This window comes from Haemorhous mexicanus, chromosome 7 (genome assembly GCF_027477595.1).
Source record: "Haemorhous mexicanus isolate bHaeMex1 chromosome 7, bHaeMex1.pri, whole genome shotgun sequence".
In the NCBI taxonomy this organism is placed as follows: domain Eukaryota; kingdom Metazoa; phylum Chordata; class Aves; order Passeriformes; family Fringillidae; genus Haemorhous; species Haemorhous mexicanus.
In genome coordinates, this window is record NC_082347.1 from 12,094,421 (window position 1) to 12,107,765 (window position 13,345).

The window sequence follows — 13,345 nt, forward strand, 5'->3', positions numbered from 1 at the left end:
ACTTGACATGTCATCAAAATCAAAAATAAATCTGTCAAGATTCCATCCTAAAAATCTCGCAGGAGCAGACTCCACTCAAGGGTGTCAGCTGAGCTCTGAATAACTTTCTAAAATAGAACATCGTGATTGGCGAGCTGGATTTATTTTGTTTTTCAAGGTTGTAAAATCAAATATCAGAAGCCTCAGAAGTGAGTTTGTGCACTTCTTTTTAGGTCTGATAACACCTAAAATCTCCATTTGGATGGGATTTTTTCCTTAGACTGACCTGAAGACACCAAGAGTCTCCTGAACTTCTGTTTTCTGGGATTTGAGGTGTAAAAGGCTGGAGGCAAATACCACCTAATGGAATATCACTGCTTCAAGAGGAAAAGCAGCTGATCTCAGTTCCTTCAGGAAAATTTGTTTACAAGGGAGGAAACAGTGGTGAAATACTGAGAAATTCCCATCCCCAAAATTCCCAGGAGGTTTGGTAATGATGAGTAACTGGAATCTGTTTGGGTAATGTGGAAACAGCCTTGATTTCTAAGTAGTTAGCAGGAATGTATCATGGTAAAAGTAATTTTGGGGTTTTTTGGGGTTTTTTGTTTTGTTTTGTTTTGTTTTTTTGGGTTTGTTTTTTTTTTTTTTAAGGCGCTGTTGCAAATTCCAGAAGGACTTTGGAATGTACTAAGTGGAAGTTTGCATGACAGTAACCAAATGAGCATTTTGGGAAGAAGAAAGGAGGGAAAAGGCCCTTTTGAGCAGTTCTGGTCTCCTCTCACTTGGGAATAATAGTTCCTTTGAGAAGAGTCTGGAATTCTCCTTTGAGCTGCCTCTAACTTCCCATTTGAGCTGTCAGGGTTGCTGCCTCCTCTCTGAGGTTGTTCCCTACAATTCCCTGAGAGAAGCTGATAGTGAGGAGAGGGGAGCTGGGTCTCTCTTCCCAGGGAATAGGTGAGAGGATGAGAGGAAACAGCCTCAAGTCATGCTGGGGGAGGTTTAGATGGGATATTGGGGAAAGGTTCTTCATGGAAAGGGATGGAAAGGTTCTTCATGGAAAGGGTTGTAGAGCACTTCATGGAAAGGTTCTTCATGGAAAGGGCTGGAAAGCACTTCATGGAGAGGGGTGTAAAGCACTAGAGAGGGCTGCCCTGGAGCAGTGGTGGAGTCTCTGTCCTTGGAATTGTTCAAGGCATGTGTGGATGTGGCATTTGAGGACATGGGTTAGTGGTGACCACGGTGGTGGTGCTGCTTGGACTTCACGACCTGAATGGTCTTTTCCAACCTGAAGAACTCTGTGACTCCACAATTCCCTGCTGGAATTAAGTCAGAAACAGCTGTAGAAGAGCAAGGGAAGAGAAGGAGGAAGGAGGGTGCTTTGCATGGCTTGAATTCCTGGGTTCTGTGACCTGGAGCTGCTCTGTCAAGACAAGCGTTGGTCTGAAATGGGAACCAACAGTCCCATGAGATCTGTGCTGGGATTTCCCTTCTTTCATGGCCAATATTGATGTTCTTCCTGTTGCAGCCTGCACCAAATTCCTGCTGCTGGACAGGTTGGGAAGAGTCCAACCTGAGAGGAGCTTGGGAAAGCCTCTCTCCATCCTTAACCCCTGGATGAGGAGTGTAGCAATGTGTTCAGTGTAGAATTTGAAATGGTTTTGCTGCTGCCCTTTTTCTCCAGCATGTTGGTATTAAAATCCAATAAAGTCACCTGCAATCCATGGCTTTGACAAAGGGAAAAGGAGCTGTGCTTGATGTGAGAGAGCCCAGTAAATAACAGGATGCAATCATTGAATTTGGGAAAAGCCTCTGATGTCATGGTGATCCCACTCATGTGAGCTGCCCTGCAAGCAAACTCAAGATCTATATATATTTTATTTATACTAACAACCACCTAGGAACTTTAAATACTTGAGTAAATATGGGCCACTCAGTCTGGTTTATTACATTTCCCTACTTGCTCTCCTTCTCCCATGGAAAAAAACCCAGAGGTTTTCCTCAAACTCTTGGCCCACAATTGTTTTGTAGGTTTGTTTGGTTTTTAATAAATGCAGCTATTTTTTTACACAATAACTTGGCTTGTATTGTTAAAAATCTCTTCATTCCATGTTCCTGTCATTGTATTTATTCCAAACTTTTTATATTTGAAGGAGTAATTTTAAATAACTGAGTTCTGGGCTGTAGAATTGTGCTAATTCTTTTTACTGGAACCATGAACCAGAGCTTTTTTTAACTATCTGATGTTCTGCACTCCAGGTACACTCTGGAGTTCAGCCAGACCTGTCTTGGGGATTTTGCTGGGGGATTTTTTGTTTGTTTTGGGGGCCTGGGAGGGCGAGGGAAGGGAGAGAGGGTTGTGGGGTTTTGTTTTGGGTTTTTATTTTTCTTGGGGGGGGGGATGTCTTTGTTTTGTAGGTTTTGGGGGTTTTTTGGTTTTTTGTTTGCTTCCTTTTTGGTTGTTTGTTTTGTGGATTTTTTGTGGTTTTCTTTTTTTTTTTTTTTAATATTACTTTGTTTATTGTGGGGGTTTTTTTGTCTGGTGTTGGTGTTTTTCTCATTTTCCTGGACACAACCCAACAGCCTGTGTCCTTAAAGAAGGCCACCCTCAGGGATCACTCCCATTTTTCCCAGGCAATTCCTTTGAATCCTGGGTTCTTCTGGCCTTTTGCAGTGAACCCTCATTTTAATCAGTGCAATTTCTCTGCTACAGTTCCTTCTCCAAAGTGCTTGAAAGCAGGAAGGATACCATGAATACTTTATTGCAGGGAAATTATGGAAATCAGAAGCCAGAACCTTGCATTTTCTTGACTTGGAGGGCTGTGCATGCACAGTTATTGAGTTAATGAGTACACACATCTTGATTAATGCTAATGGGCTTCTCCTTCCTTATTTGATTTATTTTTGTGACTGAAACAAGACCATGCTCTTAGAGTTTGCCTATCCCCTGTGAAAAACTTTGTAGTGGCTCAGCGTTGAGCAGGTTGAGTAATAAATGTGTCAAATCCCTCTTTTCCAGCTCTGCCTTGAGTGAAGTTTGACAGAAAATGGTCCAGCAGCTTTGTCTCTGGAAATGGTTCACAGTGGGGACGGCACTCGCTGCTGTCCTGGCATGGGCTCTGGCCCAGAATGATGAAGGTAAGGGTTTGGCTGAAGGGTGGAGCTCTGGGAGGGCTGGGATGCCTCTGGAATTTCATTGGAATTGGTTTTTTCCCCCCACAAAAATTAATATTTGATGAAGTAGTTTGGTAGGAAAAGAGGTTCCAAGAAAGAAGGCTCTGGGTGTGTTTTGTGGCTGCAGCATCCAGTGATGATTGCATTTCCTGAAGCTGTTGATTTAGCAGGCAAGATAGAATCTTCATTTATGGTTATTCAGTGTTGGACTCGAGCATCAAAATTGGTTTTGTCTTATTCACTGTGCAAGCTTTAACAGTAAACTTTACTTTGTTCATAAATCAGCAGTTGTGGTTGGAACAGGAGATGGAGAGAATGGTTAATGACCAAAAACTTGGGGAAAAAATCCACAGTGAGAAACAGTTCTTCAGGAGCCCTGAAACATGGCACCAGTAGCTTGTGTTCCTCCTCAGAGCATCTTGGTTGAATTTAATTAAAAGACAGCAGAAATGTGTCCTGCCAGTGATCTCTGGTAATTAAAAATTACAGCCCCGGATAACTGATTAGGGTTTATTCTTTTCAACAATTTAACAGCGTTGAAGGGCAAATTCTGTCAGAGTTGTTCCTGAATACTCCTGGGAATAATGAGTGGGATAAGTGAAAACCGAGTGTGGCTTCAGAATGTCTGTAATGAAGTTGCTCATTATCCATGGCACTCCGTGTGGGTAGAGCTGTAATTGTACAAATTTATGACTTTGGCATCTGGGTTTTGGTTTAAAAACCTCTATTTTGTCAGTTAGGAAGTAAAGTCATTTTGCTTTCATGGGAAGCCTTCAGTCCTGCTTGAATTATGCTTTGTTTTTTGCTATCCAGTTGAAAGTCTCTGTTTCTTGTTCTACTAATTGCTCTCCAAATGTCCTTTTATTCCCTTCCATCCCCCAGCCCAACCCTCCCCATAATGTACAAGAAAGCTAATTTAATTTTCTCCATTTTTACACCCTGTCATAATCACTGTCACTCCTGACACTGAAGTGGACAAGCTGCTCATATTTCACATATTTGCTCTGTGCTGGGCTACAATTAACTGGGTTTTAATCATTTATTGCAGTGGAGGAGTGGGGCCATCAGGCTGGTAAAGGCTGACCTTGGTGGTGGTTTGAGGAGGAAAATGCTGGTTTGGGTGGAGGAGAGGCAGCAGGGTGGCCTCTGGCATGTCCAGCAGCACAGGAGGCCATGGGAGAGCAGTGGGAATAATGGTGGGAAGCAAAGCAGGATCATGGGGCTGTGGAAAGCCCTCAGGGGAGGCTGAGGGGAAAAAAAAAAAAAAAAGCATCAGTTTTCAGTGGGATTTTTATTTGTGCTCATGCTGGCAGCATCACAACTCTCCAAAAAGGCATCTTTGAGGAGAATAAAATGGGGATTTTTGGTTGAGGAGCCATTTTTAGTTAGGCTTGAGTGATGGTGAAGTGTGCAAAACACAGATGGCCCAGACAGGGCAGGAAGAATTTCATCTCCTGGAGGGGGAAAAAGGGATCCCTCAGGTTTCCATTTCCTTTATACTCATATGACAGTTTCTCATTTCTGTGTCCTTATCCCAAGATTGTTCAGAATCCTTTTTCTTCCAGGTGATTTAGAGGAAGGGAAGGGCCACCACTCTTTAATGGCAGTGTCCTGTGACTGAGTAAATACAGCAACTCCCTTACTTCATAGGGAGGGGTCTGAACATAATTTTTGGGTGGATTTTTTTAGCCTGGCACGTGCCAATTTATTTATGGCAAAAACCATGCTTGATTTTTATCCTTGGTACTGGTCTCTTACATGGCCTGAACAGGGCAGCTTTGTTATAATGAGTACAAATTTGCTGGCTGTAGCCAAAATTCTTGCTGCTTTTTCAGGGGCACAGTTCAGAAATGCTGTTTCTTGGGGAACATTCAGCACCCTGATGCAAACTGAACTGATTTCCTCCCCCATACTGTGTTCAGGAAAGGGTAAATGGAGTTAAAAGCACTTGGGATAAATTTCACAGGGGTGTAATAGAGAAAAAATGAGTTGGAAATGGATTTAAGCCAAGGTGGGGGACTGGTGACTCAGCAAATGGCACCCAGCTAATGAGGCAATGCTTACAGGAACAATTACTTGGAAATATGTTTCTTTCAGCTAAATAAAAAACTGTTTAGGGCTGGGCCTGGAGGAGTTGTGATGTGCAGGAGCAGAAGTTGTAACCTGAAATGTAACATAGAAAAGATGTGTTCCTCTGGCAATTGCCATTTCCAACCAATGTAGTTCTCTTAACAATGGAATAATAAATATAAATAAATAAAAAATCAGCTCTGGCAGGAATTATGGGCTATTTCTTTGCAGCCAGCATGCCAAACCTCCATTTTCCTGGAGGGAGCTGTGGATGTTGACTCAGTTTCTTGCCCCTCTTGCTGCATTTTGCTTCATTAGCTCCTAATTTCTCCATTTCACATGTTTTACGTGATCTCCTGTGTCACCAAATCCTCCCCAGCCACAGCAATTAATGATGGCCCGAAGTAACTTCATCCAGGAGTGCCTTGGTCAGGCTGCTTTTTTCCTAGACTCCAGTAGGAAGTTTCCCCAGGATCCCATCTGTTCCTGGTGAAATTCAAGTACCTCCCATCTACTGTAGTCCCTTTGCATTCAAACCCACCCCCCTAATTATTAAAAACCCCAAGACTTTTGTTACAGAGCCATGCCATCAGTCCTAATTTACTGTTGATGAGCCCATTCAGTTTTTAATTTCAGTTCTTTCATCCTGTAATTCTTTTGTTCAGTGGTGCACCAGAATAAATGTTAGGCTTGAGTGTGGATGGAGAATATTGTGAGTATTTTTGGTTTGGTTTTCTGAAAGGAAGAGATCTGGTTTTACAACTCCTGCTGTTGCCTCTCTTCCAAACAGGAGAAATACTGCAAAGGTTGGATTTTTTTCATAATATTTTAACTTAAGTAAAAGTAGAAATGTCACTTGTAGCTGTGCAATATGTGAAATTAGGTCAGCTAAAAACTCTTTTATTTTTCCAGTGCTGCTTTATTGAATTCAGAGGCAAACTCTGAGGCTAAAGGAATCAGGGGGGAGGAAGGTGGAAACACAGGATCAAATTTCTCCTTTTTTTTTTTTTTTCCCCTCTCTAATCTAATGTCTATGGCTCAAAGAAAAAAAATTTAGCAGCAATTTTTGGATAGCAAAGAAGGCTGCTGAATTCAAAACTTTTTGCTCTTTTATGCCAGACCAAACCAATCCAGCAGCAATTATTTGCCAATTACCATGTTTAATTATGTTGAGTCCATACCTTTAATGAAAATAAAAATGTGAGCTGGGGGAGCACCAATAATTTATTCTTTACTCTTAAAAGATGAATAGAAGGCAAAAATCATTCTGGTCCCTTTTAAAAACCAAAAGCAAATGTGGAGATCCACCCAGAAAATTTGCAAAGGATTTTCTTGGGGTTTTCAGAAGTAGTGTAAGTAAGCTGTGACTTGTGGGGATCTGTTTCATACCATGGAATCTTTGAAGGGTTTTTGAAGATTTTTGGGGGGCTGCTTTTAACCTAAGGCACTTTTTTTATACATGAATGAAAAGAACACTTGAAGGTCCTTATGTTTCTCCTGAAGATATATAGCTTTAAAAGAGGAATAGTAACAAAAATCCTGAATTCATCTGCTCAGAGATGAGCCCATCCTGGTCCTTTTGTTGTCTTGTGAATTTGGGTTGTGTTTGAGGGGGTTGATGTCACCTGTCCCCCACACTCCCCTGACCCAGGGACCTGTCACACACCAAAAATGTCAATACTCAAGTCCTGCCTGCGTTTGGTGTGGAGCCAATGGAACCACAGGATCATTTTAGCTGGAAAAGACCTTGAAAAGCAGCAAGTCCAACCATAATGCTGGGGATGAGGATTTCTAGGAGAGCCTCCATTCCAGAAATCTCCTGGAGCTGTTCCATGAAATCATCCCTTCTGACTCACTTGAGGAATAATACTTGTTTATCCCAGAGGAGATGCAAACAGGATGTTGGATGTATTTCTCTTGGCATGCATGGCTAAGAAGGAATGCTGTCTTGATTATTTAATGTTGGTTTTTTTAACTCTCTTTGGACTTATCACTGTAGTTCTTCCAATCTTCTGGTTTCAGACTCATTTCCTTCCTTTTCCTTCCTTTCTGCTTGACTGTGGAACAAGAGATGAGCCATGGACACCTGCACTGTGGGATATGGATCTCACTGCTGGCTCAGTGGTTTTGTTTCATTCTGAAACAAAATTTCACAAAATAAAACTGAGGCTAATCAGAAGATTTGCTCATCCAAAGATGGATTTCCTTTCCAAAGTGTTCAGCAGATGGGTATTTTTTATCAGAAAGTAACAAAAAGCATTCAAATGGTCTTTGCCACTACCCTGAGTGGGGGTGACTTTTTAAGTAAGTTTTTTTTTTTTTTTTTCTGTTAGAAACTGTTCACTTTTGCCACCAGGACTGTTCAGCCCCAAACCCCTTCACCTGTTTTTCAAGGCCCCTTCTATTAGTTAATGTCTTTATTCAGTCTAACAATCATCTGCTACAAAAATTGAATCATGGAGGGGCCTTACAAATCACCTTAAGAGGCTATTTTAGAAAGAAAATAGTTTCAGATCTTGATCTATTACTGTTGGGCAGGAAATTAACTGGGGAAAATGCATATTTGAGTACCTGGAGCTCATTCATCATTGCCCGAGCCCTGCACTGTACAGATGCAGGGAGAGGAGAGAAATGCCACCAGGTTCTTGCCTGAGGGAACGTGTTTGTTCTTGGGAACAGGAGCCATTTGTGTGTTTTATGGGCACTTGGTGCTTTTGGTTGGGAGCTGTGCCGTTGTTCCTACAGGGAAAAGAGCTCTCCTTGATGTTGTGGAGTTGTAGTGGAGCCATTAAGTTCCTCTGAAGGGTTTAGTTCTTCAAAGTGTCTTTGAGTGCCACCAGCAGCACTGTGAGGCGGTAGAAGATGAATTTCCCTGTGGTGAGAAGTGAGTTATCCACAAAATAAGGGCACTGAAACAAGGTTCATCTCACTAATGTACAGGTTTTAGCCCTGGTAAAAGGGACTGAGTATCCTGGGATCTCCCTGTGGCTGTGCTGGGAGGGATGAGGCTGGAAACTGCTTCTGGAGGAGGAGGAAATCCCAGATCCCAACAGCCTTGGAAGCCCCAGACTGTGGGCTCTGGTGGGGAATGAGCCTCTTCCAGGCATTGGACTCCTAAGTTTTTTTTCTGCTGCTGGAGCTGGGAAGGGCCTGGAGCAGCTGGGTGCCCAGGGCAGGCTGAGGGAGCTGGGGCTGCTCAGCCTGGAGAGGAGCCCCAGCTGAGAGGGGCCCTCAGGCCTGGCTGTCCCTGGGGGCAGGAGGGGCAGAGCAGGGCCCAGGCTCTGCTCCGGGGCCCAGCCATGGCACCAGAGCCACGGGCAGGGCCTGAGCCCAGCCATTGCCCTGCCCAGGAGGCACAACTTCTTCCCTGGGCAGTGCCCAGCCCCGAGCAGATTGCCCACAGAGCCTGGGGGCTCTCCTCCCTGGGGCTGGGGCACAGCTGGGTGCACACAGTGCTGTGCCCTGGGCTCTGGGATGGCCCTGCTGGAGCAGGGAGGTGACACCGGGTGCCCGCTGAGCCCCTGCAGCCTCGGCCAGTCTGGGATCCTGTGTCTCTCCTGCCCATGTGTTGGATTGTTTGGATTTCAGGCTATCCAACATCAATGCTCTTTGAGTCCTTTAACTGTCCTGAGCCATCCCTTGGTGAGGGGAGGCTGTGAGAACTGAGCTGGTTCTTTTCCTGGGGCTGGTTCTTTTCCTGGGGCTGGGTTCCTCAAGATGCTGCTCCCACCTGGGAGGGGATCTCCTGATGCAGGAAAAGCAGAACCCCCCCTTAAAAGTGCCCTGGAACACCTTGTGTCCCCTCCAGAAGAGTCGCTCACACTTTGGGACTTGCAGCTCTAACTCCAGTGATACTTTTAGGGCTGAAATCCTAAAAATTATCAGCCACTGTGTCTGTGCTCTCATATGTTGGTTTATGGCCCTGTGTGTGAGCAGAGCCACGGCAGCTCCTCAGCCATGAACTTTCTGGTTTATTCTTCACTCTGAAGACATTTTGTATCTGTTCCAAGTGGCATGGAGACTTGGAAAGCCAGGACCTTTCCTTTTTGGTTTTCTCTTCAGCAGAAACACATTTCCTGTTTAGTTGGGCCACTAGATTTTAGTACTAAGGCCCCTCATATAAATGGCATCTGTTTCTTTACTAGGAAGTCCTAAAATATAACATTTTAACTTTGGAGGAAATCAGGATTTGAAATTCTCTTTGAGGGGCAATATTTAACTCGTTTGACTATCAAAGAACAAGCAAGACACTGCATCTGTCAGGATTTAAAATCTGCCTCAGTGTCATGTCTTTCATCTCAGATTCCACCAGTAATTTATGTTGCCTGTTCAATTTTATTTTTTATTGGCCGTATTGTATTTGTAGCAACAATTTGGAAGCACAGAATTCTTGTCTCTTGCTGACATGGAAGGTCAGGAATCCTTTCTTTACCTGCTGCCCCTGTCATGTTACTTTCCAAACCTCCTTCTCATTTCTTCTTGTCTCTTCCACTAAGAATTATTTTCTGAATCCTTATATGAGACTGTCACATGGGGACAGAAAACTGTGATATAAGTTACAGAAACCCTCTTACTGTGGCCTTGTCTTGGGGGTTTTTGTTTTTTATGAGAAGTAGCTGTTTAAAACAAGGCACAGGAACTTCAGCTTGATCAAAACTTGTTTTTGTAGGATTTGATTTTCACGTAATAAGAACAGACTCAGGGTTGTATCCCTCAGGGCACGAGGTTTGTGTGTTCTGAATCACTTCCAGTGCCCAGAATCTTCCTTGTTGATGGTGATGGAGTCTTCCTTCAGAATGCTTTAAACAGGGATATGGATTTCCCAGAGCCTCTGGGAAGTCTGGACTTCTGCAGGGGCTGAGTTCCTGCCCAGGCCAGCAGGATCTGTGTCCAGAGAGCCCTGGAGGGGCTGGAGCATATCCAGGGCAGGGAATGGAGCTGGGGAAGGGGCTGGAGCCCCAGGAGGGGCTGAGGGAGCTGGGAAAGGGGCTCAGCCTGGAGCAAAGGAGGCTCAGGGGGGACCTTGTGGCTCTGCACAACTCCCTGCCAGGAGGGGACAGCCAGGGGGGGTCGGGCTGTGCTGCCAGGGAACAGGGACAGGACAAGGGGAAAGGGCCTCAGGCTGGGCCAGGGGAGGCTCAGCTTGGACAGCAGCAGGAATTTCTGCATGGAAAGGGTGCTCAGGCCTTGGCAGGGACTGCCCAGGGAGCTTTGCAGTGCCCATCCCTGGAGGTGTCCCAGGAAGGGCTGGAGGTGGCACTCAGTGCTCTGGGCTGGGCACAAGGTGGGCATCCAGGCTGGGCTTGGAGATCTTGGAGGGCTTTTCCAGCTTCAGGGGTTCCATGAGCTCTGCTCTTGTGTGCTCTGGGAGCCACCTCCTGTGGCTGGGCAGTGACCATGAGGGCTGAGCTCTCCCAGCTCACCTGAAGGTGTTCATTTTACTTTGATCCTTTTCAGATTAGGGCATCATTACTGCTCAGCTGCTGTCTGCAATTAAACACAGACAGGGCTTTTTCTCACTGAAGTTCATGGAAAATCTGGGATTTTACATGGAATGCCCATGGTGAGGCAATATCTGGGTATTTGAACCCAAAACCCTAAAATACTCTCCAAAACCCCAAACCAAACTCTCTCCCTCACACCTTTTCCACAGACATTGGTGTAATACTTGAATGCCCAGGTGTGATCACTCCCAGCCAAACACTTTCTTCTGGAGAACCTCTGGTGGTAGACAATAATTTTCCTTTTTCTTCCTCCCCCCCCCCCCCCCCCCTTTTTTTTTAACATGCTGAAAAGACAACTTTTGGATTAGGTTGGAGAAAATAGCAAGGAATAATAACCCTCTGTGCTTTGCAGTATTTATTAGACAGTGTATTGAGGCGTGGCGGGTTTGAAATTGGCAGGGAGATGAACAGCTGATATACGTAGGCAGAAATCAAATGTTTAAATAATGCCAAATTATTCTGCTGCACATTGTTCAACATGACTGCAATGGGAAGGGCCAAGGAAGCAAGGAGAGAAAATGTGGTTTTCAATTGGATTAGAGAGAAATGGGATTTCTCTGCAATTGAAGGTTTGGTTTTAGTCTGAATTATCCTGGAAAGCTGATTTGCACATGAAGGGGCTGTGGTGTGAGTTTGTGTTTGCCTTCAATATTGTTTCAGTTCCTTTTTTGTGGATTTAATGGTGCTCCATGATCTCTTCTCATTTCAGAAACATTTTAATGGGGTTTAAGTTCAAGGCAGTGCCAATTCTTGGGCATCTTTACATTTTCAGAGCAGGAGACCATAGAATCCCAGAATTATTTAGGCTGGAAAGGACCTCTAAACCTGGGCTGGATCCCACCTTGTCCCCAGCCCAGGGCTCCAAGTGCCACCTCCAGCCGTTCCTTGGACACCTCCAAGGATGGGCACTGCAAAGCTCCCTGGGCAGCCCCTGGCATGTCAGACATTTTTTGGGTCTGTACCAGAATATCTTCATTTTAGTCTCTGATTTATAAGCTGCTGATTTTGCCAGCAATATTGATGCAACATGAGATATTTGATTTATTTGTCCCTTTTAGCAGGAGTTAAGGGACTGGAGTTAATAATTTGACTTGCTGGGCAAGCCTGCCATGGGATAATTTCACACCTTATTTCTATGCAGAGCTGTTTGAATGGAATTGTTTGGTCCTAGAGGGGAACACAGAGTGTTAAATATCTTGGGGCTCCCTTATTTAAACCTTTAATTTGCTCTCCCAGCTGGTCTTAACTCAAACCAAGGTTTCTGGTGTTGCCTGGTGTCACTTTTCTCTACGACCAGTTGGCCAGTGCAGCCTAATTGTGATTCTTGAGCAGTGGCTGGGCTTTGGGTTCAATTCCAAATAACACAGCACAGAAATTGATTACTGCAAAATCATAGGAGATTTTGAAGAAACTCACTGAAAAAAAAAAATCAAAGAAAACAGAATGGAGTAGTTTTTTTCATTCCACATAATGGTGCTGGATGAAAGTTTCTGGTGTTGAAATTCTATTTTCCCATCTTCTAACATAAAAACCAAGGGATTTTACTATTGTTTTATTTTACTACTGTTAAGAGATTTTACTCTTTGCAAAAATTTCTTGATTCCTCAGACTTTTTGTTTGATAGAATGGTTGGGATCTTGCCACCTGAACTACTGTCAAGCTCAGTGTGCTGCTGTTTTGTTTAGAAGGTGAAGCTTCACATCCACTAGTCAAAAACTTCTGTTTTGCTCCTTCAGTGTTTTTTTTTTTTAAAAGCCTTGCAAATTTTCCTTTAGTATTTTTTTATTGCAAAACTAACTGCACAAATCTGGGCAGTGTTCTTTGTGACTTTTTGACAATTTGAAGGGTTTTGTGCTAAATATAAAACAAAAGCATTTTGTGGAGAGGGACTTTTCATGAGGATGTAGAGTGACAGGACAAGGGGGAATGGCTTTAAATGGATGAGGGCAGGGAGGGATGGGATATTGGGCAGGAATTGTTCCCTGGCAGGGTGGGCAGGCCCTGGCACAGGGTGCCCAGAGCAGCTGTGGCTGCCCCTGGATCCCTGGCAGGGCCCAAGGCCAGGCTGGACAGGGCTGGGAGCAGCCTGGGACAGTGGAAGGTGTCCCTGCCATGGCAGGGGGTGGAACTAAAAACAGCCTTTAAAATTCCCTTTTCACTCAAATTGTTCTATGATTCTGAGCAGTTACTCTGCTGTTACACAACAGAAACACAAAGGAAGCAGCTTCTTCAAAACTTTGGGGTGTTTTTTAAGTTTACTTTGGATTTTTTTATTATTGTTGTTGTTGTATTAATAGAAAATATACAGAGAACTCCAAGTTAATGCTCCTAATCCATCTATCAAACAAAAGTCTCTTCTCACTCTGCAGTGCTGTGCTCCACAGGATCCACTGCTGCCCCATTTAATTGGGATAGATTTCCTACCAGGACAGAGATACTTTGTGAGTTTATCCTAAGAATCAGATCTTATAGAATATGGTGTTTCAGTGAAGGGGGAACTATAAACAAAATCTCTATCAACAAAGCCAGCAAAATAACATCTCTGAGTGATTGATGGCTGCTGTGGAAATAAATTCAAGGCTGTGAAAATTTCCTACAGTTGGATATGTTAAAAAAGATAA

General features: G+C 44.0%; 1 protein-coding gene across 3 annotated transcripts in view; it reads left to right on the forward strand.

Annotated features, from left to right (window-relative positions):
* PCDH15 (protocadherin related 15) overlaps nt 1-13,345 on the forward strand; it is a 637,262-nt gene that overhangs the window by 365,807 nt on the left and 258,110 nt on the right. For all 3 annotated transcript variants that reach the window (XM_059851092.1, XM_059851093.1, XM_059851091.1), the window contains one exon: nt 2,996-3,114. In XM_059851092.1, the coding sequence (XP_059707075.1) occupies nt 3,024-3,114 (91 nt within the window). In that variant the 5' untranslated portion in view covers nt 2,996-3,023. The remainder of the gene's footprint in view (nt 1-2,995; nt 3,115-13,345) is intronic.